Source organism: Myotis myotis, unplaced genomic scaffold (genome assembly GCF_014108235.1).
Source record: "Myotis myotis isolate mMyoMyo1 unplaced genomic scaffold, mMyoMyo1.p scaffold_m19_p_1, whole genome shotgun sequence".
NCBI lineage: Eukaryota > Metazoa > Chordata > Mammalia > Chiroptera > Vespertilionidae > Myotis > Myotis myotis.
This window is the reverse complement of record NW_023416313.1, coordinates 194,750,331-194,777,255: the sequence shown is the minus strand read 5'-3', so window position 1 is coordinate 194,777,255 and position 26,925 is coordinate 194,750,331. Positions and strand designations below refer to the sequence as shown.

Genomic DNA, 26,925 nt, shown 5'->3' with positions numbered 1-26,925 from the left:
CAGATGTTACAGAAGAACACAGAAGTTGGATTAAGGACCTCTTCCACATGAAACACACACACAATAATAGCAAAGCCACAGATAGTTATTCAACACTGACGCAGATGTTGACACATTGGCCCACTTCATCCTCATGTCCTTGATGAAATAAGTCCTTATCATGTCCCCATTTTACAAATGAAGACACTGTAGCTTAAAGAATGTAAGTGAAGCCAAGACGAAACTGCCACTGAAAGACAGAGCCAAGTGTCTAATTTAGGCATATTTGATCCAGAGCACATCCTGACTACATGTGTGTGCATCCATTCCTACCATGGCTGTGCAATATAGTTATGGGATGAAATTTTGTAAAAGCATGACTAGTTCTTTGCCCACATAACCAGGAAAAACAGTAGTTCAAGTATGGCATGTTTTACAGAAAGTAATTTTGATTTGTTTGAGTAGTTGTAATATCACCCAGCAAGATGGTTGGGTTCACTGAATTATGAAATTGTTCAACTTTTCTGTGCTTATTCATAAGTATGCTCTAATATCTACTATAAAGGACTCAAGAAGTCAGAGCGAAAAGGTAGAGATTAATAAAAAATTAAGGAAAAACCAAGTTATAAATAGAAAGATATAACTAGAAAGTGAAAACGCTTGTAAACTTGAATCATTCACTCAAAAGATATTTATTGAGTACCAAGCATTCTTTTAAATGCCAGAGATATAGCCCTCATCGTAATGGACAGATGGTAAAGAAATGTGCTGTGCGAGCGCATGCATATGTGCGTGTAATATATTATGTGGTGATAAGTTCTGCAAGATAAGTGGAAGTAGTTCATTATTATATAGAAAGACTGGGGAAGACCTTGCTAATTAAGTCACATTTGAGTAGATCTCTGAAGGAAATGAGCAGGCCAGTTGTATGGCTATTGGGGACAGAGTACTAGGCAGTGGGAACAGCAAAAGCAAAATCTCTAAAAGAGAAACTTACTGACAAGGAACAGCAAAGAGACCAGAATGAGTGGAGAGAGAGAGTAAACTTAAAAAAAAATACCGCTAATATTTTTCTTTTATCCAAGCGCATCATCTTGTAGCTCCCATAAAGTGTTAGATAAAAATGGTAACAGGGGAATCCTTACCTTATTTTTGACTTTAGTGGAACTATTCCTAGCCTTTTCCAGTTAAGCATGATCTTGGCTTTTGGATTGAGATAGATAAGCAAAATACCCATGTGTAAGTGGTCTATTGCTGGATGAGAAACCACACCAGAATTTAGTGACTTAAAACAATAATCATTACCTCAGGTTTCTGTGGGTTGACTGGACTTGGCGGGACAGCCTTCCTACTTTACAATATGTCAGTTTGGGCTGCAGTCTTCCGGGAGCTTGACCTGGTTGGAGCTTCCAAGACGGCCCACTTCTATGTGTGGTGGTTGGTGTTGACTTATCAGGGAGCTCAGCTGGCACTGTTGATCAGAGTTTTAGTTCTCATTTTGTTTTTTTCATATGGCTTGGACTTCACAACATTGACATCTGGGTTCTAAGAGAAAGGAAGTTCTGGGTTTTGATGTATCAGAAAATCAATTCCTCTTCATTCTCTTGGTCAAAACAGGTACAGGACCAGTCCAGATTCAAGGGTTGGGGAATGAACTTCACCTCTTGAGGGTGGAGTGACATAGTTATACAGGGAAGGGAGAAATTTGACTATGGTCATCTTTGGGGGCTATCATATAATCAATTCCCTATTGTTATTTAAATAGAAGTGTAAGGATTAATTATTATAATTCTTTTTCAGTCCTCATGAAGATGATCATACCACTTTTCTCCTTAGGCCTATTAATTTTATTAACTGATTTTTCTAACAATAAAATATCCTTAAATACTTGCCAGAAACCTCTCTTGCATTGCCTTTATCTGACTCTTCATGAAGTACTTAGCTTCTGTGCTCTGGACCAGGTCTATGGAGGCTTCTGACATCTTCAGATTATTCTCTTTTCTGGACTCTTTTATGTACATGGGCTATAGATCTTTTCTAGGTGTATCCCTCACTATCTTCAAAAAGTATACTTTTGTTGTCAATTTTTGAGACCTATCACTAATAGGATCTCTCTCAGCTTCTTTCTACTCCCTTTGTTTCTTCTGAGAATTCTGTTGTTTTAGGCATCATTTAAAAACATTTTGAAATATATGTCCTGATTTTACTGAAAATACAGTTTGTATTGTTTTCTACTTTTTTTTCTTTTGGAGGTTTTCAGGAAGAGGAATAAACTAGATTTTTGCAATTATGGTTATATCAGAAGTCTCAATGAAATATTACTAATTTTATAGAAGTAAATATCAAAATATTAAATTGATTTTCACAAGCTCTGAATAAACATTTTAGAGTTGAAATTGCTTGAGAAGGGAAAGATTTTTGGTATTTATGGAACTCAAGGATGAGGTTATTATATGTTAATAATTTATCTTCTTTGGTAACAAATACAGCCCTTTTCTGGAAAGCTAGAGGCAATTTATATTGCTCAGGGGAGAATTTATCTCCTGCCTCAACTTCCAACTATAGCTTAAAAATGTACCAATGATAATTATATAAGTGAGAAGAGTTGTTTAAGTGATAGTTGGATGCAATTAGGGAAAATGCTTTTTCTTGATGGGGTGCAGGGGTTGAGGAGGAATAAGGCTGGGAGTTAGTGAGAGTCCCCAGGATGTGGGTGTGGGATAAGGGTGATCTTGAGCTTCAGAAGTGGGAGAATGCTAGGGAAATCAGAAAAGAAGCAGACAAAATCTTTCAAACAACCAACTTCTGCATTGATCCCAGTAGGGACTAATTGCACTTATTAACTACTTAGAATTTGGTATAAAGTAGGCCTGGATTTTGCAGTAGGCAATAAATTGTTTGAGGTACATTACCAACAGTAAACAGTAAAATTACAATTATGTCTTTAGAATAGAGTGCTTTAATATCCAAATGTTCTTACTGTGAGTCTTTTTAAGGTAATAAAAATGGATTTACATGCTTGATTAGAAACTATTTTTTCTGGTACTGCAGCTGGATGTCTTGGGCTGTGGAGACCCTTATACTCCCCTCCCACGTCTGCTGCTGAGATAACGCCAGCAGTTCTGAGGCGTTTCCCACCCACAAAAGCAACAAGCAACCTGTGTGCGTGAGGTACAGCACACAAAGCAGAGATCTCTGTCCTGAGCCTGATTTCTGGCACTGGAGCATCCATGCTGCTTAGGCATGTGTAGAGGAACAAATAAGGATTGATTGCATTCCTAGGGATGTGGTCCTGGGGAACGAGGATGTTTGGTTTTATGCCGTTGCTGTACCTTGTGACTAATTACTTCTTATGTCATTCTATACTTGTAGTGCATTTAATAAATTGATTTATTACAAATAAGAAAAAATAGCATTGGATAGTGCTTTCTAGCACACAAAATGTTTTCATGTGCATTATGTAATTTGTAATTTCTTAAGGATGTTTGGCTAATACAGATTAGTTACCTGGGGAACCTTACAACATTGTTATCAAGAAGACAGGTTACTTCCTAGATAACTTGGTTTCAATACGAAATTTCATGTTAGAGAGAGTTATAGTGATAATAAATTTGCTCAACAAGATATTTTTAGAGGTACTCAGGGTAAAATTGAACTATAAAATGAGACTATAGAAGCTTTAAGAGTGTTTATGGATAATACCATCTTCTCTTAAAAACAAACAAAACATGTTGCAGTCTATTTACGGGGATGAGATTGAACCCTGATCTGGAAAAGCAGAATTGTGTAAGGGCAATACCTGAGGAATATTAATATACTAGTGTCCCGGTACATGGATTTGTGCACATTGAAAGGAAATTAATTAGAAGAAATATTTTAATATCGCTATTCGCCCTTTATCTATAATAGAAGTGTCAACCAAATTCACGATCGAAATTGACAGATTGAAACACATGCGTACGATTGGTGCATGTGCAAGTCAACTTAGCCTTTTATATATATAGAATAAACTTGCTTAATTACCTGCTTTCTGATTTAGCTAAACTTTTTCCAGCCCAGTGAAGCACCCCAACTTCTCTTTCAGGTAATTGTCAGCAACACAGCAGTAAATATCAACACAAAGCAGATTATTATTGTAGATCAGGCAGGGGGAACAAAGGGTAAAATATTTAACTGCAGCAGTGTTTGACAATATATTCTGCACAGTGAGAAAACCTGTAGTAATTTTCAAGTTCACCATTTCTTACTTCTTTTCAGTTGGGTCAAGTTTCTAAACTTTCTAAATCTCCATTGTCTTGCTAATGAAAAGAAAATAGCATTCCACTGACTCTCCTATATACCTACTCCAGGACTTCTGTGAGGATCAAATGAGATGGGAAAATGCTTCACAAACATTTGGTTACAGTGTAAAATGTTTGCACCTGGCTATAAAGCAAGCCGTGTTCCTGGGCTGAAGAAACTCCAAGGAGGCTTAGTCACTAGGGAGAGGAAGCCAGCCATTGCTATGTGACATCATTACCCAGTGCCAACAGTGACTGTTTCCAGGCTGGGCTGGGCTGTGGGCCGCATTTTGCGCCATGGCAGCGTCAGCTGCGATTGGTTGGCTGTCGCTCTGGGGTGGTGGTGGGGCCTGTGTCCTACTTGGGGGAAGCCAAGCGTTGGTTTGTCAGTGCCAGGTCCGTGGTGCCGTTTATTTTTAAATGGCCAGTGCACGTCATGGCATCTCTGCATTGAGCGTCTGTCCCCTGGTGGTCAATGAGCATCATTGCTACTGGTCAGAGGGAAGGACGGACACTTAGCCTTTTATATATATAGAGAGATATACCTCCTTTCTTCTTTTCCTATCAAGAGAGTTGGGATCTCTCTCTCTCTCTCTCTCTCTCTCTCTCTCTCTCTTCCACCCTCCTCTCTCTCTCTCTCTCTCTCTCTCTCTCTCTTCCACCCTCCTCTCTCTCTCTCTCTCTCTCTCTCTCTCTCTCTCTCTCTCTCTCTCTCTCTCTTTCTCACACACACACACACACAAACACCTCTTCTCTAAGAACATCTAGTTTTCTCATGTTACATGCATACACTGATCCAGCAGAACAGGACTCCAGGCAGATCCTGCTTTTAAATAGCACCTCTCTTGGGGAGTAAGGTGTTACCTAGTCATGGATTCCAGGGACAAAGTATTTTCTTTATTAGTCTTCATCCCTAGAATATAAGGATCTTGTTTCTGAGACTTGATATTGAAACAAGAAAAAAGCAGAAATTTGAAAAATAATAGAGGAGGATTGTTATCTGTACCCAAGAAAGGATCCTGATGGATCCTTGTGGAAAAAGTACAAGGATTTGAGCCCGAAAGAACTTTGTCCTTGAAAAAGCACAGAGACAGTTTACGTAATTTTCTCTTCCCATAGACTTGATAGACATCGCTCAGGGGTGGACTTGCATTCTTCCTTCTGAATCACTGATTAACTCCCCGAGGAAGAAACACTCCACCCTTCTTCATTCCTCTTCTATCACAATGTAATTTCCATAACTGAGTTTCTGTGATTCTCACATATACCATTAAAATACTTCTTACATTTTTTCCCTTAATAAAGGATAACATTTAAATGGTATTAGCATGAAATCTGGCTAATCAGGAGCTTCTTGTCAAATTAATACAGCATTGCCTTTCTTTGAGAAGGGGGGCCTCCCTTTCCTCAGAGGGGAAGCAAAGCTCATGTACATACCAAAGCAAGTTTAGGGTCCTTAAAAAAAGAAGTAGGAGAACTCAATACGAACCAAAACCATTTTAGTGTGGCTCTTTCTTGAACATGTCATATATCTTTTAATAGTAGATTATTGATTTTAAGAACCATGAAAAGAAAAAAAATGCATTAAATCTTCCAAAGTCACCATTTTTGGTTATTTCATTTAAAGGTCGTTGGTGCCCTTTTACAAAGAAAGAGAAAAATGTGAACAATTTTTAATGGGCCAAATGGGTCATTCTGTGGGCTGATTCATCTCAACCTAAAACTGCTTCACTTTTTTTCTCTGGGTTTTGAGCTAATTGCAGGGTTTGTGAAAGTAACCAGATGTTGGCTGTGAAAGTGGAACTAAGTGCCTCTGTCAATGGAATAGAAATTCTCTTCCCCATTTCGTAGGCAATGGTCTTCACTGTTCACGACATGGTGACAGATGGGAAAGCTGAGGCAGTGATGATTTCATAGAGGAAAGCTATGATGGATGTACTAGCTCCTTGTTACAGTGAAAGCAAATAAAATGTGTTTTTTCAAATGATGTGTAGGTCCTTTGAAAGCTATGAGTCGATTAATCTATATTCCTGACCTCCTTCCATAGCTTCCCTACTACTGTAAGTGCTAACACTTGGATATCAGTTGAAATTTTGGAAATGACTTGAGGACCCACATATATAATAGGCACAATGTGAAATAACTTCTTTTACTGTGTACATTACTATGCTTCAGGCTAGTTTATAATGTGGTAGGGTCCAAAATAACTCTTATGACCTCTTGTAGATAATTCAGGGTTTGTGTATAGGTTGGCACGAAGATTTATTTTTGTATCCAGAAGAATCCACTGAGTTCTAGATGACCTTGGACCGAGTTCTAGATTACCCTGGAACAGTTCCTTTTGCAAAACTGGAATTCAATCTGTGGTTACTGGTGAAATTGCTAAATAGCGTGTTTGGCTGATGTACACTACCCTTAAGAAGGTTTTACTATGTTAATGGATAGGAAGTGAATGAAGCATAAAAGTCAGGATGATTTGTAATCTGCTACATACTAAATCCCAGTAATACTAGCTTGTCTGTTACAATGTCAGCATGAGTATTCACTGCTATAAAACAGTGCTCTATGGTAACCACAGGGACCAAAATGTTTCCTGTAATACCAAAACATGTTTCAACCTAAGAACACATTATTTTCCTCATAACAAGGGGAAGAGATGTAAGATAGTGGTGATCAAAAAGATTATTTAGTCTAGACTTCTATATCCTGTTAGGGCTGCACCTAACCCTGTTGACAAGATACCCATTCCTGCCAAAAAATTACAAAAGCTACTGTGTGTTGGCTATGGGTTTGAAATACAAGTTGTTTGTGATGGACTTGAAGTGAATTCTTGAGGAGCTTCCCATTAAAAATGGGAAAAGAATGGGTTATATATTTAATGGGCGTTGGAAAGGTCTGGATGTATTTATTACCTCAGGATGACAAGGATGAAAATTTCCTTGGTCTTCAAATACATTAAGACTCATTATTCTGTGCATGATAATGAGGATTTCACTATCCTTGCTGAACTTGAGTGAGAGGAAGTGGCTTTGATCTGCCACCTAATTAATTTCACCTAACAGGGAGGCTGGTATAGAGAGTTATTAGGAGGGTAAATGAATGAAAAGAATAGTGTAAAACCTCTACAGCAAAGTTTGTGCCTAATGTTGACACTTAAGATTGAATATTCACTCTGTCTCTTTTGAAAGTTTTGGTTAAAACCTGTTTATTTTTGAATATTCTTAAGGCTCTTATTTACCATCTTGAACTATTGCAAGTGTCATATGAAATTCATTTTAGTTGAGAAAAGAAGCATTTAGGGCTCATAGAGCAAGCTAATCCAATATGATTGGAGGGGAGAGAGAGCATAGCCATTCTTCTCCTAACAACTCTTACTTTGACAAGTATAAAGTGCCCCATTATTAATATATATGAACATGTTCATTGAATTTCTTGCAAGCATGCCAGCTGAAAATTAGTACACTTTCTAGAGAATGAATGGCTGCAATTTATAAACATCGCTTATAATTCTTAAGAGGCTTATATCTGATATATATTAAGGAGATTACTGACTTAATGTTTTTTCCCTTAATTTACCTCATTATTTGAAAAAAATTGTACAGTATCTACTTTAAGGATTTAAATTTTTCTTTTTTTTGCCTGTAGTATATGACATCTGAAAAACAGATATCAAATAGAAATCTTTAATATAATCGGGGAAACAACTTTTTGCCTAGTTAAATTATTCAGAATTCATAAGTTTGAAATTTGATTGGAAGCAAAACCTTTTGGAATTTTTTTCCCTAAAAAAATAAAATTGTTTTATATGTTTTAAACAAAGGCAGTATAATATTTCAGAATGTATGTTCATGATTCTTAGGATATATCCTTTTAGGATGTGGGAGGGTTAAATTCAACATAGAAAATTATCCTGACACTTCACACAGGCTTACTAACTTTAGTGTATTGCAGTGGTTAAGACTGTGAGATGCTTGGATGTCATTCATTCATTCATTCATTCATTCTATTAAGCAGTCATTTATTCAGTAGGCATTGCTGGGTTGTAGCCTCATTCCCAGGCACTGGGGACATAAAAGTAAATGAGACAGAAAGAACCTTGCCTTCATGAAGCGTACATTCTATGATGAGATAAGCAATGGGCAATTAAACAAACAACATAATGACTACAGAGGGAATAATCAGGTTTTGAAAGGGAGCCAATTTAATCAGGGTGGTCTGGCCTCATTGAGGAGGTGACATTTGAACTAGGTAGATTTGAATATCCATTCTGACACTTAGCCATGTGATGTTGGACAAGTTACTTCTCTGAGTTTCAGGTTTCTTGCCTACGAAATGAAGATACTTATTACCTGGAGATAATGTTAGGCTCAAGAAAGATAGCAGTGGTAACACAGGGCTCGACACATATTAAATAACTAGCTAATTACTATTTTATTAAGAAACTGTAAATCTTGCTGCAAAAGGATAAGGAAGCAGTTTTGTTCCTTATGGTGCATTCTGCTTCGGCCGCCCAGATCATTGTTTCTCTGTTGTTGGCGAGTAGAGTCACATTCTAAGTCCTCATTTACTAATTTGCCTTAAGAAAAGCTGGAGAGGCTCCAACGGAAGGCTTGGTTCCTCACTAGCAAGAGTGCTTATCAATTGGTTGTTCAGACAAGGTTGCCTGAGTCCCAGTTACGCAATTTCTGCCTCTTCCATAATTTACACGCCGTCTCTTTCAGGAACCAGATTCTAGTCCAAGTTGAAACTTTTTGGACTCTGAGAAATTGAATTTTAGGCGACTTTCCATCTTTTTCTCCTTTTCTCCAAATGTGAGGTCAAAGCATGAAGAACAGAAGGGTTTTCAGAAGGGAAACAGATGTTTCTGTTCATTTCACAATAGTAGAGTTGGATGGAGATGGAAGAGCTATAACAGTGTCCAAGACAGAACCCCCCCAACCACCCCAAGGGTTTCAGGCTCCTTCCTGTTTTTTAAGACTCCTTTGCTCCAGAGGGTAGGTGTTCTCTGATTTCCCTCAGTGACCTTCTGAAGACCTCAGTCTTGCTGATTATTGTTTTACAGGCAGCAGGCTCAGCCAACAGCCATTCATACTAGTACTTATAAAGCCGTGCTAATCAGGACTGCGGCTTTTCTCCCAGCAGCTCATGCTTGGTGCACCCAAGTTAGCCTGGTTAGTCTCCCTCCTGCTTGGTGCCCCCAAGGTAGCCTGGTTAGTCTCCCTCCTGCTTGGTGCCCCCAAGGTAGCCTGGTTAGTCTCCCTCCTGCCCTGGTTTATAGTCCCCAGTTATCTCTGTTCTGAGTCTTCGAGGCTTTCCCAGCTTCCCACCAGCCTTCTCCCAACACTTTCTAGTTCTCAGCCTTGTATGTTCTCTTTCGTTCTGGGTCTCTATGTCCCAGCCATGGGTACAGATCTTTTTGGCAAGCACTCTGGTCCCTCATTTAGGAATTTCCTAGCTGTTTTTGAGCAGCTCTGAAGGCCTCTTCTGGTTTTATACATTTTCTCCCGTTAGAAACTATCAAGTCAAGAAATCATATATATAATTACATGTTATATTTATTTATAGAAATAAATATAAAATTTGTTGTTTTATATATATACACACACACACACATTATTCATATATAAAATTATATATGTATAATTTATATATGTTAAATGGCTTTTTTACTGATTGATGGTTGATTATAGAATTGTTCCTCTTAACTTGATTTATAGGCACCTTTATAGCATAAAGAAGGGTTTTTTGAACTTGCTAAATTACATTAGATCAAACTATGAACTTACAATCTCCAAATGGTTTTGAACTCTAACATGGGAGTTTCGTAGGGTTCATCTGATCAGGAATGCCTAAGGTTGTTATAGAAGTTTATATTTGCAGCTCTATTTCTTAGTGGGTCTGGTGTAGCAGCCTTGGATGACCAAAGACTGCATTTTTAACAAGCAGGTTTTTCTGATGACCAGGCAAACTTAAGAAATACAGGAATGTCATTTGTAGTTGAGTAAACACCTGACTAAATGTGATGCTTAGGGAAGTTTATATTGTTATGTGGGTCTAGTGTATTTAATGTAAAATCTATTAAAACTGTTTTTCTCTTTCTTTGGGCCTATAGCTCAACTTTCTTACAATTATGCGTGGCCGAGGGTCTAACTTCTCTCCAATGAAATGTGAACAGAACTGGGGTGTAAGCAGCTAGTGGACCTGGCCCACCCATTACTCCTTGCCTTCACTCCTTCATGTCCTTTCATCTCTCACTGTCTAGGTACAGAGCACTACAAAGTCCTAGGCAACAGCAGAGTCACAAGGTGGAAAGAAGTCCATCCATGAATGACCGCATGGAATGAACCATCTCACCAATGTGAATACTTGCTCAGGTCTGTGATCTGAGCAAGAAATAGAATTCTAATAGTTTAAATCACTGTATATTAGAGCCTATTTGTTATAGCATCCTATCCTATCTTGTGTGCTGCCCTCATTAAAAAAAAAAACCACTTAAAAAGTGTTGGCTTAGCCATTAAGTGGCAGGTGATAAAAAAACAACAACACAGAACAGGCTGGAAAGTTAAAGATCTATGATCTTCTGTGGAAAAATATTTTACAAGGCTGTTTGTGAAACATGGAAGATAAACCTAGTTCATGGAGAGTTTATAACACTCAAAGGGAAGGTTGGGAAGTGCCAGAATTCTTGCTGTGTTTAGCAAGGTGTTACAAGGAAGAAAAGAGCTGAATTTGTTGTTTTTAAAGCAGAGATAAATAGAACACATATTAAGGGCCTTATACAATTGGAAAGTTGATTGTTTTTAAAAGATATTTATTTATTGTCCTGACTGGTGTGCTTGTGGTTAGAGCATCATCCCGAGTATCAAAGGGTTGAGGGTTCGATTCACGGTCAAGGGCACGTGCCTGGATTGTGGGTTTGCTTCCCCCTCCCCTCCTCACAACCTTGGCACATTGGGACGATGCTTTGACCAACTGAGCTACCTGGCCAGGGAAAATTGATTATTTTGGGATTCCACAAATAAAAGATACAATTAAAAAAAGGTTTGAGCAAAAAAACAAACAAAGCGGATTTGAGCAACAATATTCATTTCTCCATTTAAATAGGAGAATCATCTCTGGGTCAGAGATAAGACCCAGCAAGTATTGCCCTTCTATCTAAGCCTACTGCTTCATAGGGCCTCCAGGTAGCCAAGGTTAATTTGAGAGCAAAAGGCATTGGTTAGAGGAAGCAGACAAATAACACATGTTTAAGAAATTATGTCTAGAAAAGACACTTCAGTCTTAGATGTGGTTGCTGACACATGGAACTTACCAGAAGCCCAGTAAAATTTGGAGAGAGTTGTATTTCCAAAGAAACGTCAAGCTTGGATTAAATATGCTATGACTACAAAAAAAAACCAACAACCCAAAAACCACTTGAGCCCCCAAACTGCACAAGTAAGAAACAGGCTCTGAAGTTGTGCAGCCCCCAAGGAAAACATACCCTCTCAGTTCCAATTCAGATGTGAGTCCCACAGGATAATGGATGAGGAAGAAAAACCTGAAGAGCCTCGCCAGAGAAAGTCAAGAATAATGGATGAAGGAATTCCTCTCAGACAACGGCGTTAGGATCAATTCCCCCCACTTCCAGGGCAGGGTCTTCCCTGTGTTTGCCTTCAGGGTCTGTTATTGCTATGTGTCACCCATTCTTCCTTTTTTTGAAAGGGGACTGGAGTATTTTGGTTATCCCATCCCCACCTGTCATTGTCCAGGGAGTGATTGTGCATATAGGACAGATAATTAGTCTTCCATTGGACCACAGGAGCCACATCTCCATCAGATGGAAAGGACAGTGTGCCACCTGCAGACGCTGGACTTTGACCTGCTTCATTGACAGGATGGGACCCCAGGTGGTTCCTCTTAGGAAAAGGGTGAGTTTGTTTTGCCGGTGGGAAAAAGTGTGCAAGGGTATTTGGTGACTGAGAGTCTGATGCAGGCAGAGATGGCTAGTTTCCACCAAAATCCATTCTTCCCTTTTTTGGCCACGTAGGTGGGCTTCATTTCCCGGCCTCGCGTAGAGGGAGGTGTGGCCTTGTCACTAAGTTATCCCCTCCGGAGTGCTACTAGAAATGATGCCTGTCACTTCCAGACCTGGCCCATAAAACTTTCTATTCAAGTTTCAACATGTTCTTTCTCATTAGGCTGCTTGGGTGCAGATAACTGGAGATCCTAGGGTCACAAGATGCAAGGAGCCCAAGTCCCTAGATCACCATATGGAAGAGAGCAGCCCCACTGACTTGAATGCCCGCCCAAGACCATGACATTAGCAAGGGACACCCTTAACTGCGGTGTGAATCCCTTACATGTTTGGGTCTGATTGTGATAGCAGGCTAGCTAACATTGGCTTTTTGATTAATGTTATTAGCTTAAACCGATACACTGCTTACTTGTTTGTTTACTGTTTCATGGCCTTCACTTCTTCCTTTGCAAGGTATCTGACCTTGGGCAAATTGGTAAATATCTTTGTGCTTTGATTTCCTCATTAGTAAAATTGGGAAAATAGTAGCACCTCATAGGGCAGTGATGGCGAACCTATGACACACATGTCAGAGGTGACAGCGAACTCATTTTTTTGGTTGATTTTTCTTTGTTAAATGCCATTTAAATATATAAAATAAATATCAAAAATATCAATCTTTGTTTTATTATGGTTGCAAATATCAAAAAATTTCTATATGTGACACGGCACCAGAGTTAAGTTAGGGTTTTTTAAAATGCTGACACGCTGAGCTCAAAAGGTTCGGCATCACTGTCATAGGGTCATCGTGAGGAGGAAACCATCCATGTATGAAAATACAAGTGGGACTGAAGGACTATAGGAGTGTACAGTTGTCATTATTGCTATTAACATACACATTCTTATGGTGTTCGGGTTTCATAATTAATACTACCACATACTGAGATTGGGAATGATGAACACCCTGAATGAAAGCTGTATTGTGAACCAAGACAAAATGCTGAGTGAATACGCATGAATCAGCTCTTTTTGTTTTGTGAACATTGAGCAAATCCAAAAGTTCAGAGTATCAGGAATGATGCCAGGCTCTCCATGACTCACAGACGGTCCCTACTGAATTCATGATGGGATTTATCCTGACTGCGCTACACCCGGAAAATTAACTGTTTGGATTCTGCTAACATACCCAAGGGGTGGCGTGGATTTTTTGTTTGTGGGAAAGTAAGTTTTCTGCCTGATCAGAACCTGTATCCTCACACAGTGGGCAGGGCCTCCACAGACCTTTGTGATCATGTGCTCATGATCGATGAGAGAGACAGTCTCTGTTTTCTTCCCTGTCCTTTCCCGAGAGGCCTTGTGTTGTCTACCTTTACCTACATTTGTAGAATAGGCCGACTGTATCCAAAAACATAGACACCCAATGTACTGAGCCCAGTTTGCTATTTGACTGACAAAAAGAGAGAGAGAGAGATGGCAGATTTGGGGAAAGCCATCTCAGAGATAAAATACTGTTTACCTGAAGCCCAACCTCAACGGGCAGTTAAGTAGTAAAATTTATGAAGCATTTCCTAGCTGGTCAGCGAAGGGAGCCAGGCTCTGTGGAACTAGAAGCCTCAGTTGCTGGGAGCCTGTCCGCTGCAGCCTGAATTGGTTACAATCCTTGATTTGCGGGCAGCTAACACTGGGAGGTAGGCAGGTTCTCCAGGTGCAGTTTCTAAACCTGGGAGCATGGCTTTTCCTGGGTCACTCTGGTCATAGATATTTAATTTTCTTTCTTCTTCTTCTTTTTTTTTTACTCCTGAGAGAAGCATTTCACAACTTACCACCTCTGCACTATACTTTTGCTTTTTGAGTGTAATTTCTACCCCTGGAGCCTCTGACCCTGATGGGTCTCATAGGCTTCGCAGTGTAGACTGTGGAAGGAACTAACCATATAATTCCTGTCACTGTGCCTTTGGTGTAGCCTCCATGAGTCCAGAAAAAGCATTAGACACACATCACAGTGCCGTAAAAAAGAGATATTGGGGGTTTGGGTACCTACAAGACTGTGTTTTGAGCATCATTACATTTAGAAGGAATAGAGTGAATGATTCCACTGGCCCATTTTTGTCTCCCCTTTCACTAATTTCTTTTAGATTTGTCTCTAAAGTTAAAATCCTGGTGATTTATTTTAATGTCCCATGAGAGTTGTTTAGGTTTCCTTTTGGCTTACAAAACATGACCCATTCTTCAGAGACTCTCAGGTGTCTTTAGAAGGAACAAAAGAGAAACGATTGAGTAAATGTTCTCTAATGGGCAGAACTGTGTCACAGCCCTGTATAGGCCTGGAGCTTTTAAAATTTTCACTTTTTATTCTCTTATGTTATTTCCCCCCTGCAAATTGGACCCACCTCTGCTTTGGCCATTAACGTTATGATTGAATCTGCCTTGGACCAATCACCATTTAATTAGGTGGAAAAAGTTAGAACTGACTTTCAGATCTCTGTGAAAACTTCCTTTTACATATCACTCAGTTGATAGAGCAACTAGATTCCTCCCCTTTTCCATGAATTGTGTTAACTTCCTGCATAGGCAGCCTGAGTTTGCAAATAGTGGCTTAAAAATGAGTTTCCAAACACAGGTGGTTTTCGACAAGCGGAATGGGTGATAGAAGAAAGAGCCACAGACAAAATCAACTCTGACTCTGAGAGTGATGGAAATGGTGCATGAGGTACATCTTTTCCAGATTTCAGCTGAATGGGCTTATTTCACACACCCACAAACAGAAACATACAAATCACGGTCACAGTCTAACTCAACATGCAGTCTGACTAAGCTCAAAATGAACGTGCTATCCTTTTGTCATGTCTTGTGAAATATTATTTGCTATTGACCCGTCTCAGGGATGGGTTTGCTACAAAACTCAAAGCTATAGACAGGATAAAGTTAGAATGGGAGAAGAAATGTGGTTGTTCCATGGTAAGATGGGAAAGCTCTAAAGGTTGTTAGGGCATGTTGGGCCATCCTGAGGGGAATGGGGAGCAGGGCCCAGACATATTTCTTAGGTATACCTATAAAAGGCATGCGTGACCCTTTCTACCATCATTCTACTGCCCCCAAATTTTAGTCCTAGCCCTTAGTTGAACTTGGGGCTACTCTGGAACATGCTCTTTACATAAGAACTTAAGTGTTTGAGTGTGCTATCCAAAATTTAGGCAGGCTTTTGGATATATGTAGGAATTTTAGTACATCCCATTTGTTACCAAATGAAATTTACACATTTAGACTTACATATTTGATAGATCTGATATTGGCTACTTAGGTTAAGCAAATTCAATGATGTATATGTATCACAATTCCAGCAGAGATGAAATGATTATTTAATATGTGAACAAAATAGTTCATATGTTACATAATAAATATATTAATTTTATATGTTCATTCCTAAAGAGATATCTATGGGATCAGCAATTTGTTCATTTATTCATCAAAGCTTTAATGGACCAGGAATTATCTTGGAACTAAAGGGCCCAAAATAGGAAGGCATACTAATTCATTTATTCAATGCTTATCTATTGAGGGCCTATGTTGGGCTCTATTTTAGAAGCTGAGGGTAGAACAAGACAAAGTCTTTGCCCTTATGGAGTATATATTTCAGTGTGGGATACAAATGGTAAGCAAATATAAGTATAATGCCAGGTAGTCCAAACATGAAGAAAGACATAGCAGGATGAGAGGTTAAAGAGTGACTCTGCAGCCCTAGCTGGTTTGGCTCAGTGGATGGAGTGTTGGCTGTGGACTGAAGGGTCCTGGGTTTGATTCCGGTGGCAGGCACAAACCTGGGGTTTCGGGCTTGATCCCCAGTAGGGGGCATGCAGGAGGCAGCCAATCAATGATTCTCTCTCATCATTGATGTTTCTATCTCTCTCTCTCCCTTCCTCTTTGAAATCAATAAAAAATTTTGGAAAAAAAAAAGAGTGACTCTACATGTGTATGAATGTGTTAACTAGCATAGTCAGTGGAAGTTGAGGAGGATCTGGAGAAATAGTGTCAGGCTGGATACTATAGAGGAAGAGCAAATACAAAGTCTTCCAGGGAGGACAGAGTTGAGTGTGTTTGAAGAATATCAAGATGGCTGGTGTGGCTAGAGCAGAAATACCGAAGAGCAGAGTTAGGAGATGACGTTGGAGAGAGAGCAGGGACAAAGTCATGGAGTGCCTTGTAGGCCATGATAAATGATGGGGTCTGAGTGTGATGGGATTGGAGGATTTGGGGCTGTGGATAATCCCCCTGCCAGCTGTGTGTAGAACTGACTATAGGGGACAATATTAGAAGCAGGGAATCTGGAGGTGTTTACACTAGTTTGGATGAGGAATAATGGTGGCTTGGATAAGAGTGAAGGCCATGGAGGTGGGGAGAAGTAGTCAGGTTTGAGATATATTTTGAATGTTAAGCTATTGGCAGAGGTTGGATGGAGAGGAAGGAAGGCATGGTCAAAGGAAGAAAGAATTTAAGGAGAGTACCAGCGTTTTTGTTCTGAGCAACTGGGTTCATGTATTTCTATGGGGAAGCCTGCGGGGGAAGTAGATTGGGGGAAACAAAAAGTTCTGTTTGGGTCAGGTTAAGTTTGAGATGCCTGTTAGATATCCAAGTGGGCAGTTGGATATCTGAGTCTGGGTCTCAGGAGGTTATTGGGGGCAAAGTACATATTTGGGAGTCATCTGTGTCTAAGTAATATTTAAAGCCACGACACAAGATACAATCAGCCAGGGCATGAGTGTAAATAAAGAGGGCCAAGGACTGAGCTCGGAGGAATGCTGGCACTTAGTGGCTGGGAAGAGATGGAGGAAGCAGCAGAGATGGAGAGAGACCTGCCAGTGAGGGCAGTAAAGAGCAGGAGAATGTGGTGTCTCTGAAACCAAGTAAAGAAAGTGTTTCAAGGAGAGTAACAAACTGTAAGAAAAGACTCCAAGAGATCAAGTAAGACGAGGACTGAGTACTGAACACGGATTTGGCAAGACATGACCCTTTCCCTCAAGAGCTCACAACACAGTGAGATTGGGGACCTAAGATAAACTGTTATCCAATGGTGGAAGTTGTGTTCTAGAAATGTTAACACATTTCTGGAGATGGGTTGAAGATGGAGCAAGGAGCTCCCCTTGGAGAGTCAAGGAAAGCGACGTGGAGGAGATGAACTTTCGGATTCTGGTACATGGGAAAAAGGGGAAATTATTAAGTCTCATAAAACTGAAAAAAAATTTTTTAGTTGGTTATTGATTTTTCTATAATCACTCATGCACAACTGATATTTCCTCTCCCAAGTGAATATCCCGCTATTATAACTCCGTGTGTACATATTTATCAATTATCAATACTCATGATAACTATAAGGCCAGTACACATACTCCATCACACCCTACTCCATTTGGAGGCCACTCTTGGAATTATATTTTTTCTTTGTTATAGTCTTTATCTTTTAGTGATATTTTAATTCCCTTTTAAAGGTGTGTGTAAGTGAAGAAACCCTATTTTAATTATAATAGCTATGATGTACCTACCACCTACCACCGTAAGGCACTGTTCTAAGAACTACATGTATTAATTTATCCTCTCCCCCCCCCAAAAAAATCCTAATACCTCTGTTATATCTTTTATTCCTTCTGTGATAATTGAGGCACAGAGAGGTTGAGTAACTTGCTCAAGGTCACACAATAATGGCAGAGCCAGTCAGGACAAGAACCAGGCTGTCTGACTTCAGAGCTTACCATTTTGAGTGGTATGCTATACTTCCATCCTTACTATTATATCTCTACCTTCCTGGGGTGGGCATCTATTAGGGAAACCTATTCAAGGGATAGGCTGTCTTTGACTTGAACTACAATTTTCTAAAGATTCAGTAAATCAGTTGCATGCAGGTTGTCATTTCAGAATAGTCTGGTAGGACACAGGAACTGGATACCGGTTACTCCACATGAAGAAGAGAGCATTATTTAGTTTAGTTTTGTTTTAACAATTGGTTATAGATTCTCATGTGTAAGAATTTAGCTCATAGATTTAGAGGATGGTGTTAAAAGGAGCTAGAGTCTTTGTGATGGAGGAGATACCTCTATTGATGGAAACGTTCACTTAATTACTATCCTAGATGTATTGGCTCATGTCTTCATTTCCTTTGTAATCTAATTGAAAGCATGTGAAAAGATTGCATACTTAAAAATGTACAAAGTGCCAGGCCAGTGTGGTTCAGTGGTTGAGTGTTGACCTATGAACCAGGAGGTCATGGTTTGATTACTGGTCGGGGCACATGCCTGGGTTGCGGGCTCAATCCCCAATGAGGAGCATGCAGGAGGCAGTCAATCAATGATTCTCTCTCATCATCGATGTTTCTATCCCTCTCCCCTTCCTCTCTGAAATTAAAAAATATATATTTTAAGAAAAGGTACAAAGTATAAATTGGAACAACAATTTTTGGCAATGCCTACTATGTGCAAATGATTGCATTGGGTATAGTGGCTGTGATTTCTTGAGAGCTAAAATCATTGAGTAGCCAAAATCTTTAAGATGCATTGATGTTCAAATAACAATAAGTATATGCACAATTGAAATATAAAATAATTCGACTCTAGTGGAATTTAGTGGTAGTTCAGCCTTTGATCGCTAATGTTTTTGGTTTTGTTTGTTTTTTATTGGCTGACTTTATCTGTAAAGATGGTGTTATTCTCTTTCTTTCTACACTACACTGTAATTGCTTCACTCAAGGATGGGGATGGGATACATATGTTTCAAAAACACTTGAAACCTCTTCCTTTAGGAGATTTTGAGTTCCACCTTTGATCGAAACGTTCTTGAAATTAGGTACCAGCCAGTTTTCCTTTTCTGGCAGAAAGAGGATATGGAATAAGTAACCTTACAACTATCCTAGTAACTTTAAGTCACAGACCCCATAGTTTCATAATTTATTCTTTCCCCTCAAGGTGAAAGCCTACCTGTTCTTCTCTTTATTCTATTCTCATTAAAATATTCTTCCCTGGGCATAGTCATTATCCTAAATAATAAAAGGCTAATATGCAAATCGACTAAATGGGGGGTGTGGGGGGGTGAGTGACCAGTGCTATGATGCACACTGACCACCAGGGGGCAGATGCTCAATGCAGGAGCTGCCCCCTGGTGGTCAGTGCACTCCCACAGGGGGAGCACTGCTCAGCCAGAAGTCGGGCTCATGGCTGGCGAGTGCAGTGGTGGTGGTGGGAGCCTCTCCCGCCTCTGTGGCAGTTGGACACCCCCCCCCAGCCCCTCCCCACTCCCCCTGCCGAGGGCTCCCGGACTGTGAGAGGGTGCAGGCCGGGCTGAGGGCCCCCCCTCCCCCCAAGTGCACAAATTTCATGCACCGGGACTCTAGTATTTTCAGAAAAGCTTAAGGGAGCCCGCATTCAAATTTGCTCTTAATTTCTACAAATACAGAAAACCGGCTGGGAAAAGGACACTGTGGCTCTGTCCCTGTCTGCTCTGTAATATTGCCATAAGCCATGTAAGCCAAGGAGGGGCGGGGAGCCTTAGGTGATTGTTTAGCTCTGGAAAGAAGCTACTTCCTGCAGAAAGAGGCTTCCAAACAGCCACATAACAACAAAGCCAACACTCACACAGGTTTCCTGTGGGCCGCTTCCCCTCTGGGGAGTCTGACCCAGAGCCAAGGGGAAGGAAATGCTCCTCTTACAAAATCTCTAATCTCTGACAACTCACCAAACCGCTCACTACTTTAAAAAGTTATAAAATCGAGGCTGTTGTGAACTTCTGAAGAATTTCATGAACTTGCTTTTAAGAAATTAAATAAGACTTGTTTGGGAAACTAAGAGAAAAAGAGTAAAATGGAAACATTTAGATAAGAGATCACATTGATAAGCAGTCACACTACAAACTTTAGAACGCTTAAAAATATACATACCTGGAAGGATTAAGTCGTGACTACAGTATGTTAACTATCACGCTTTAAATTATCTTATCCCCAATTTTGTCCTTTGGGGACAGACTTTAAAAAGTTTCAGATTTTATTTTATCTTTATTTTTACTTTGTAAAACCTATCAATTAAAAATGTTTCCTTTCCTTCAAGATACAGATCGCCTGATAGATATTTAAACCCTTTCATTACTCTCCCCCCACCCACAACCCCAAGAAAATCAAAGCATAGTAGTACAGCACCAATTGTTACAGCAGCATGACAATTCTGCTGCTTATTATTCCCAACATTTTCATTTCTGAATGGCCCGTGGTGAATATAGGAAAAGTGGCAAGAGCACTTCTTTCAACAGTTGTGTGGTTAGTGGTGATTTCTTTTTTTTAAAAGAAATTGCGATGCAATTATACTACATTTTAAAATATTCCCAATAAAAAAAGTTGATGAATCTCAGGCGCATTTCAGGGAATTTCCCCAGTATTATTCATTTGATTTAACGGGGGAAAAAGTGTTACAATACAAATCGATGTACCAATTGTTCTCCTAATAATTCCAGCAAAGTCCTTGGTTGTATGTTATGCTAAGGTACTTGGGTCTAGCCAGGCCCGCACCCAATACTGACAAGAGAAACCGGCCCGGCCCCTGGGAAGTCGGGGTGCCGCCTCCCGCACCACTCACCCCGCAGGCAGGGACCGGTCTCCCGCCCGTCTCTTACCTGCATAGTGGTCGAACACGGTGGGCACGTACTCCTCCGGGAAGGCGTCGTTGGCGTAGCTCATCAGCAGGCAGGTTTTCCCCACCGCACCGTCCCCCACCACCACGCATTTCAGCATCTTCTTCTCCTCGCTGCCCCCGCAGCCGCAGCTGCTGTCACTCTCCTTGCAGTTCATTCTCGCGGCTCCAGCGGCTGCCCCGGAGCGGCCGCCGTGGCTTCTCCCGCTTCTCCCAAAGCCCATGAAGCACCAGGCTTGAGATCACTTTGCTTTACTTTGGGTCCCTGGGATCCTACAGACTTGTCGCAGGCAGCTGGCACATGCCCTCTGGCTCACCATGCTGGCAAAGGAAGGTGACACACACTTGGGAGAATCAGGAAAAGGGTCTGTCCCATTTCCCTAGCACTGTGAGTCCAGAAACCCTCATTTTCACTGAGGACTAGGGGCTTCCTGGCAGTCTGGCAATTTCAACAGCCTGCGGGTTTCACTCTGCTCTCCCCCTCCCCAGCCTGGCTGCAGACACGGGATTTTGCTGAATCTTCCCCATTTCCCACTTCACAGCTAACATGGAGGAGAGCTGGGCTTTTTAATGGAGTTTCCCCCTTGCTTCCTCCAGCCTGCCGAGTGTCAGGAAATCATGGGTTTCCTGCTGCATTCCATATTAGGATCCGTGGGCTGGGGAAGGCTGCAACAATGGGAGCTCTGTGCGCGTGTGTTTGTACTTGTGGGGAACGCTGCCAGGACCTGGAGTGGGAAAGCACTAGGGGTCCCACTGCAGACTCAAGCTGTCAGACTTCCTGTTCGTCCTCTGCTGGGGAGGCTGTTTGCCTGTGGCTGGCTGGGAAGAGGCTGATGAAAGGGTGGAAACTGGGGAGTACTGTCGGCCACAGAAAACAGGGGAATGGTGTAAGTGAGCAGGGAGAACCACACCAGCCGTTCTAGGATAACATATGACATCATCCCTCTCTGAGTCACCAGTTAAAAGCTCTGTAAATTAAAAACGGACAGTTCTTCACATACTTAAATGAGAAATCTTAAGCAATTCCTCCCTGCAATAAAGAGAAAAAACACACACCCAAAACCCTTCCAGAGTTAGTTACATTGTTTCAAAGGGAAAGGTAGATCATAAGTGTAAGATGTGCGTTCAGATTTTTTTTTTTTTTTTTTTTTTTTTATGGATTTTTTACAGAGAGGAAGGGAGAGGGATAGAGAGTTAGAAACATCGATGAGAGAGAAACATCGATCAGCTGCCTCCTGCACACCTCCTACTGGGGATGTGCCCGCAACCAAGGTACATGCCCTTGACCGTAATCGAACCTGGGACCTTTCAGTCCGCGGGCCGACGCTCTATCCACTGAGCCAAACCGGTTAGGGCGCATTCAGGTTTGTAAGTTGCCACCATTGAGCACGACGCTCAAACAAATGTGTACTCCAGACACAAGCATTTTTATGGTCATAGCACGTAAGAAATCCATCAGATGTGGCGCATTTGCATCTTCTTTTTAGTGAATAAACACACATGTGCTTGGCTCACCCTGACTCTGGGAAATGAGTGTGTGGGACAGCTTTATTGATTTGCTTTAGGCCCCCAAATGCTGCTTTTACTTGGAGGGCCCCCTTTTTGATTTAGCCCCATCCCCTTGGGCCAGCCTGGTTCCTGTCAATTACAAAGGAGCCATTGGCAGCTAATTTATTTGTCTGTTGGATCACTCAGAATGAAGCCCCTTTGAAGCTCTGCGTTTGATTAACGTACTTGGTTTTAGAAAAGAAGTGGAACTCGGCAAATGATTTTGGCAAATGGGTCAAGTCCTTTTTTGATGGAGCAACTGTGTTGAGATTTTTGAGCGCTGATTTTTAAGTATTCAGAATATCTAATTGATTTGAGGAGGTTTCTGTGTGTGTGTGTGTGTATGTAGAGGGTGGGAAAGAAGTCTCTATATATCCACATATATATACTACTGTGTAATAGATACAGCCCAGATTTCTTCTACAGTTACATTTACCACAGTGCTTAATGTCCCCAAATCTTTCGTATAAAGGGCTGGTGTTTCAGTCGGGTTACGGTGTATATACTAGGTTATGTTGCCATGACAAACAGCTCCCAATGCTCCGTGACATAGAATAACACGTGTGTTTCTTGCTTACGCATCTGTAGTGTGTCTTTTTGTCACCTTCATTCTGGGATCTAGGCTGGTGGAGCAGCCGCATGGAGAACATGGACGGTCATCTCGTGGCAGAGGAAGAAATCAATGTGGGAGGTGGCACTGGCCATTAGGCTTCCTCCTGGAGACAACACTCAGTTGTCTACTTGTCAGGTGCTGTGCCTGTGGGTTTACCTGTGTGTAGGTGACTGCCTTTTCCTAAGCTTGTGTTAGAAAGTCTTACACGGGCTGACCACCCAACCTGACCCTTCTCAGGGCTTCAAACTGGGCCCACCTCCCTCTCAGTTGCTGGGCTGGGAGCACCCAGTTCCAGACGGCTCCATCCTGACTGCAAACCAGAGAGCGTTTGTGGGGCTCCTGTCCAGGGGTCACAGGTGGTTTAGAAAACCAGCGGTCACTTAGGTGAGGTGGAGTCAGCAGTGCAAAAGTTGAATGGTTTATGCGTGGTGCCATTCTGAAGCATTTGAAAGCACCCATTACTGCACGTGATCTATATACTTGTGTTTTCATCCAGTCTACCTGAAACATCTGGAATATGGCGTAATGAAATTGCAGTTTGAAAACTTGTATTTTTCTTCTAGAAAATAGCTCAAGTGTGAAAGTGGCAGCCAGATAAATCTGTGCAGGTGGAGGAGTGACTGACAGTGTCGAGAACTCCATCCTGAAGATGAACAAGACCACTTTGAGCACAATGTGCTGAGACATGTTTGGCAGACCATTGAGGAGTTCTGCCTTTGACCTTGTCCCTGAGACCAGGCAGTGAATGTGACCTGGGGTAAGTACACCGTTCAAATACCGTGTGCTCAAACATGGCTGCCCAGCCTGAATTCCTCTGTTACAAATAGGCCCCAACCCACTAAACACTTGGTCTGGAAAAAAAAATTGAGAAATTGGATCGGGTAACATTTTGCTACATCCATGTATAACCTAAACCTTGTGCCATCAGACACAGATATTTAAGTTCGTGTCCATTGCCATGTGAACTGCAATTTAAGAGACAATTAGGAGACTTGATGCAACCAATTATGGGTCTTTTACCTCTGACTCAGAAGGTTGGTACATCTACCAGATTGGATTGTATGCAAACATGGGTCAAGGCTGTTGAGGATGTTGGCTATATTTCTCAAACTTGTTTCATCATTCTTACTATCCGCCCCCCCCCCCCCACCATTGAATATGTACAGGGAATAATGTTTGAGACATTCATGTAAAAATGGCAGAAAAGTTAAAATTTTAATAGCCTGCTTATTATATGGACCAAATTTGCCCATGTAAGAATAAATCTTTTTAAATATTAAAAGATCCACCTGAAGCAGAGTAACAGAATCTTAAAAAAAGAAAAAAAGACAATTCATCATTGTCCTTACAGGTTCACAAGTTTAAAGACTTGTGATTTCTTGCCCCGGCAGAATGGTCGAGAATGTACTTTAATTCCCAAGGTTTCTAGGTATGAACTTAGAAGTGCTGTAGAGACCGTTTGCCACAATGTCCTTTACCAGATGCCTGTCCTTCAGGATCCTGGCCATGTGGAATGACTGGGGAGTGGTTTCATAGCCATTAATTATGTGGTTTACCTCAAGCACCAAGTTTACACAAACTTAGCAGCACACGGTGAAGTCTTGTGGGGCGGCATTTCCTGCTCATTCTAAGAGGCCTTAATTCCTTGGCTCCCTCTTGTCCTCTGAGCTTTGGCAAATGCCAACAGCACGTGAATTTTGCCAAATGCCAACAGAACATGTTTGTATACAATTCTGACTCCTCTGATGGCTCCCGGTTTTGGTGTGCCTTTGAAAAAAAGAGCCCAGACTTCCTCCTCTATTTTTCTTTCTTTTGTATTTGAAATTCGAAGCTATGCAGGGAAATAACGCAATAGGATCAGATACGCTGATTCTGGATTGGCCTCTGCCTAGGAGACTGCTTCAACTCTAATCTTAGGAATGTGCCGTATTTCCTAGGATTCCGGATGCCCAGCCAGTCATCATGCGTCACCCCCATTCCAGAGTCAGGCCTCTGGTGGTGGTGGGAATGATGTGAGGCAGGAGGGAGGGGCTGCTAGTTGTAGGAGTTCTGACCTGAATCTCCCACTGGGCCCAAATCTCAGGATCAGTTGGGCAGTGTTCAAACTTAACATACTGTCCTAGGACTAGCCTGGACAGGAACCGCCCTCCCCAGGGGGACTGAGTCATTGCCTTCAGGGACACTCATTCCTGAACCTCGATATAATTCTGCAATTGATGCCGGTGTAATATAGCTCCCCTCACAGTTATGTTAGAAAGATCAAATGAGCGTTTTAAGAAGCAGAGGTTCTTTTTTGAGGCAGTAGGGTAAGCCATTAAATCCAGGGTGTTCAGATGCCACCATTCTCCCCTCCGTGACCAGGGTAAATGTCATCATGGCACAGGTTCTAGCTGGATCTGGACATGGCTACCAGATCCTTCTCAAACCTGTGCTCCAGGCGTCTGTCGCAGACGGATTGGCATATAAAGTAAAATCCTTTTCTAACCCTGATCAACCTGCACCAGCTGCAGAAAGTAAGTCCTTTTATATAATCAAGGAGGAAGGAGAAAAGGCAGATTCGTCTTCTAACATTTACTACACTTGATCTTAGCCAAAAGGCTGAGAAACGATGCATCTTCTAACATTTAATGAACAACTATTGTATGTTAGACACTGTGCTAAGAAATTGTGTACACTTATTCCATTCAGTCCTTTCAGTAATCAGGGCGGCAGGTGTCACGATTTCCATTGTTCTTAAATGGAAACAGTCTCAGGCCCACGTCACAGAGGTGGTAGGTTCAGTGATGAAGCAGCGGTTCAAGTCCAAGTCTGAATCTGAAGGCCATATCACACTTGCTCACCAAGCCTTTTTAGAATCATTGTTAATAACCACTTGTTTTTATGATTTTAAATGTAGTGTATAGGTTTGGGGAAATGGCTGAAAGTACAGTTTACCATTTCTACAACAGATATTCTTTGAGTACTTACCAAGTACTAGGGATATTGTGGTGAATAAATCAGATTTAAAAATTATTTTCCCATGGAACGTACATTCTAGTGGGAGAAAGTAAATAATAAATAATGAGAGAGTAAATGTGTAAATTATCTTCACAGTGCTATGGGAAAATAAGACTGTAGCAAGATAAGCATAATTGGCTAGAGAAGAGGGCTGGGCCCTCAGAGACTGGATGTTTAATAGGGGATGTCTGATATGTGGGGGAAGAGTGTGTTATACAGAAGGACTAGCTAGTTTAAAGGCCGTAATGTGAGAGTATCCCTGAAATATTTGAGCTCCAGTGTGCCTTAAACAGAGCAAGTGTTGGATAAAGCGATGCGGGGGGCAGGGTTAGGGGGGGAGGGGAGCATGGCGCCAGACTGAAGAGTCTTTTAGGTCATGGTATGGACTTTGGCCAAGTGTGATGGGGAGCCACTGAAGGGTAGGAGCAGAGGAGTGATATGATATGATTGGGTGTATTTTAAAAGGATCACTCTGGCTTCTGTGAAGATTGTAGGCTGTGAGTGAGGGGAGGATGAAAGCAAGGAGCTCAGCTGTAATAATCCAAGTGAAATATGATGGTGGTTTGGACCAGGGAGGAAGTGGAGAGAAGAGGTCATATTCTGGGTATACCAATGGTCTAAAGGATAGGATGTAGGTTATGAGAGAGTAAGAGGAGTCATGGATGAATCTGAAAGATTTTTTTTTCCTGAGCAACTAGAAAGATGGAACTTCCATTAGTTGAGGCTGTGAGTAGAGATTTGGGGGTAGGGAAGACCAAGACTTCAATTTTGGGGATGGTGTGTCTATTAGGCAAACAGGGACATATATGGGCCTGGATTTCAGGAAAGAGCTGGGCTGGAGATGTAGATCTG

The 26,925-nt window shown here is 41.2% G+C and overlaps 1 protein-coding gene and 1 pseudogene across 1 annotated transcript in view; both read right to left on the bottom strand.

Moving 5' to 3' along the window:
- Positions 1-21,657, bottom strand: part of RHOJ (ras homolog family member J) — an 85,023-nt gene extending 63,366 nt beyond the window's left edge. Inside the window, exon 1 of the mRNA XM_036309354.1 lies at positions 20,899-21,657. Coding sequence (XP_036165247.1) covers positions 20,899-21,139 — 241 coding nt within the window. The 5' untranslated portion in view covers positions 21,140-21,657. The remainder of the gene's footprint in view (positions 1-20,898) is intronic.
- A 3,868-nt stretch (positions 21,658-25,525) lies between these two features.
- LOC118661043 lies at positions 25,526-25,686 on the bottom strand (annotated as a pseudogene).
- Between the last annotated feature and the right edge of the window lie 1,239 nt (positions 25,687-26,925).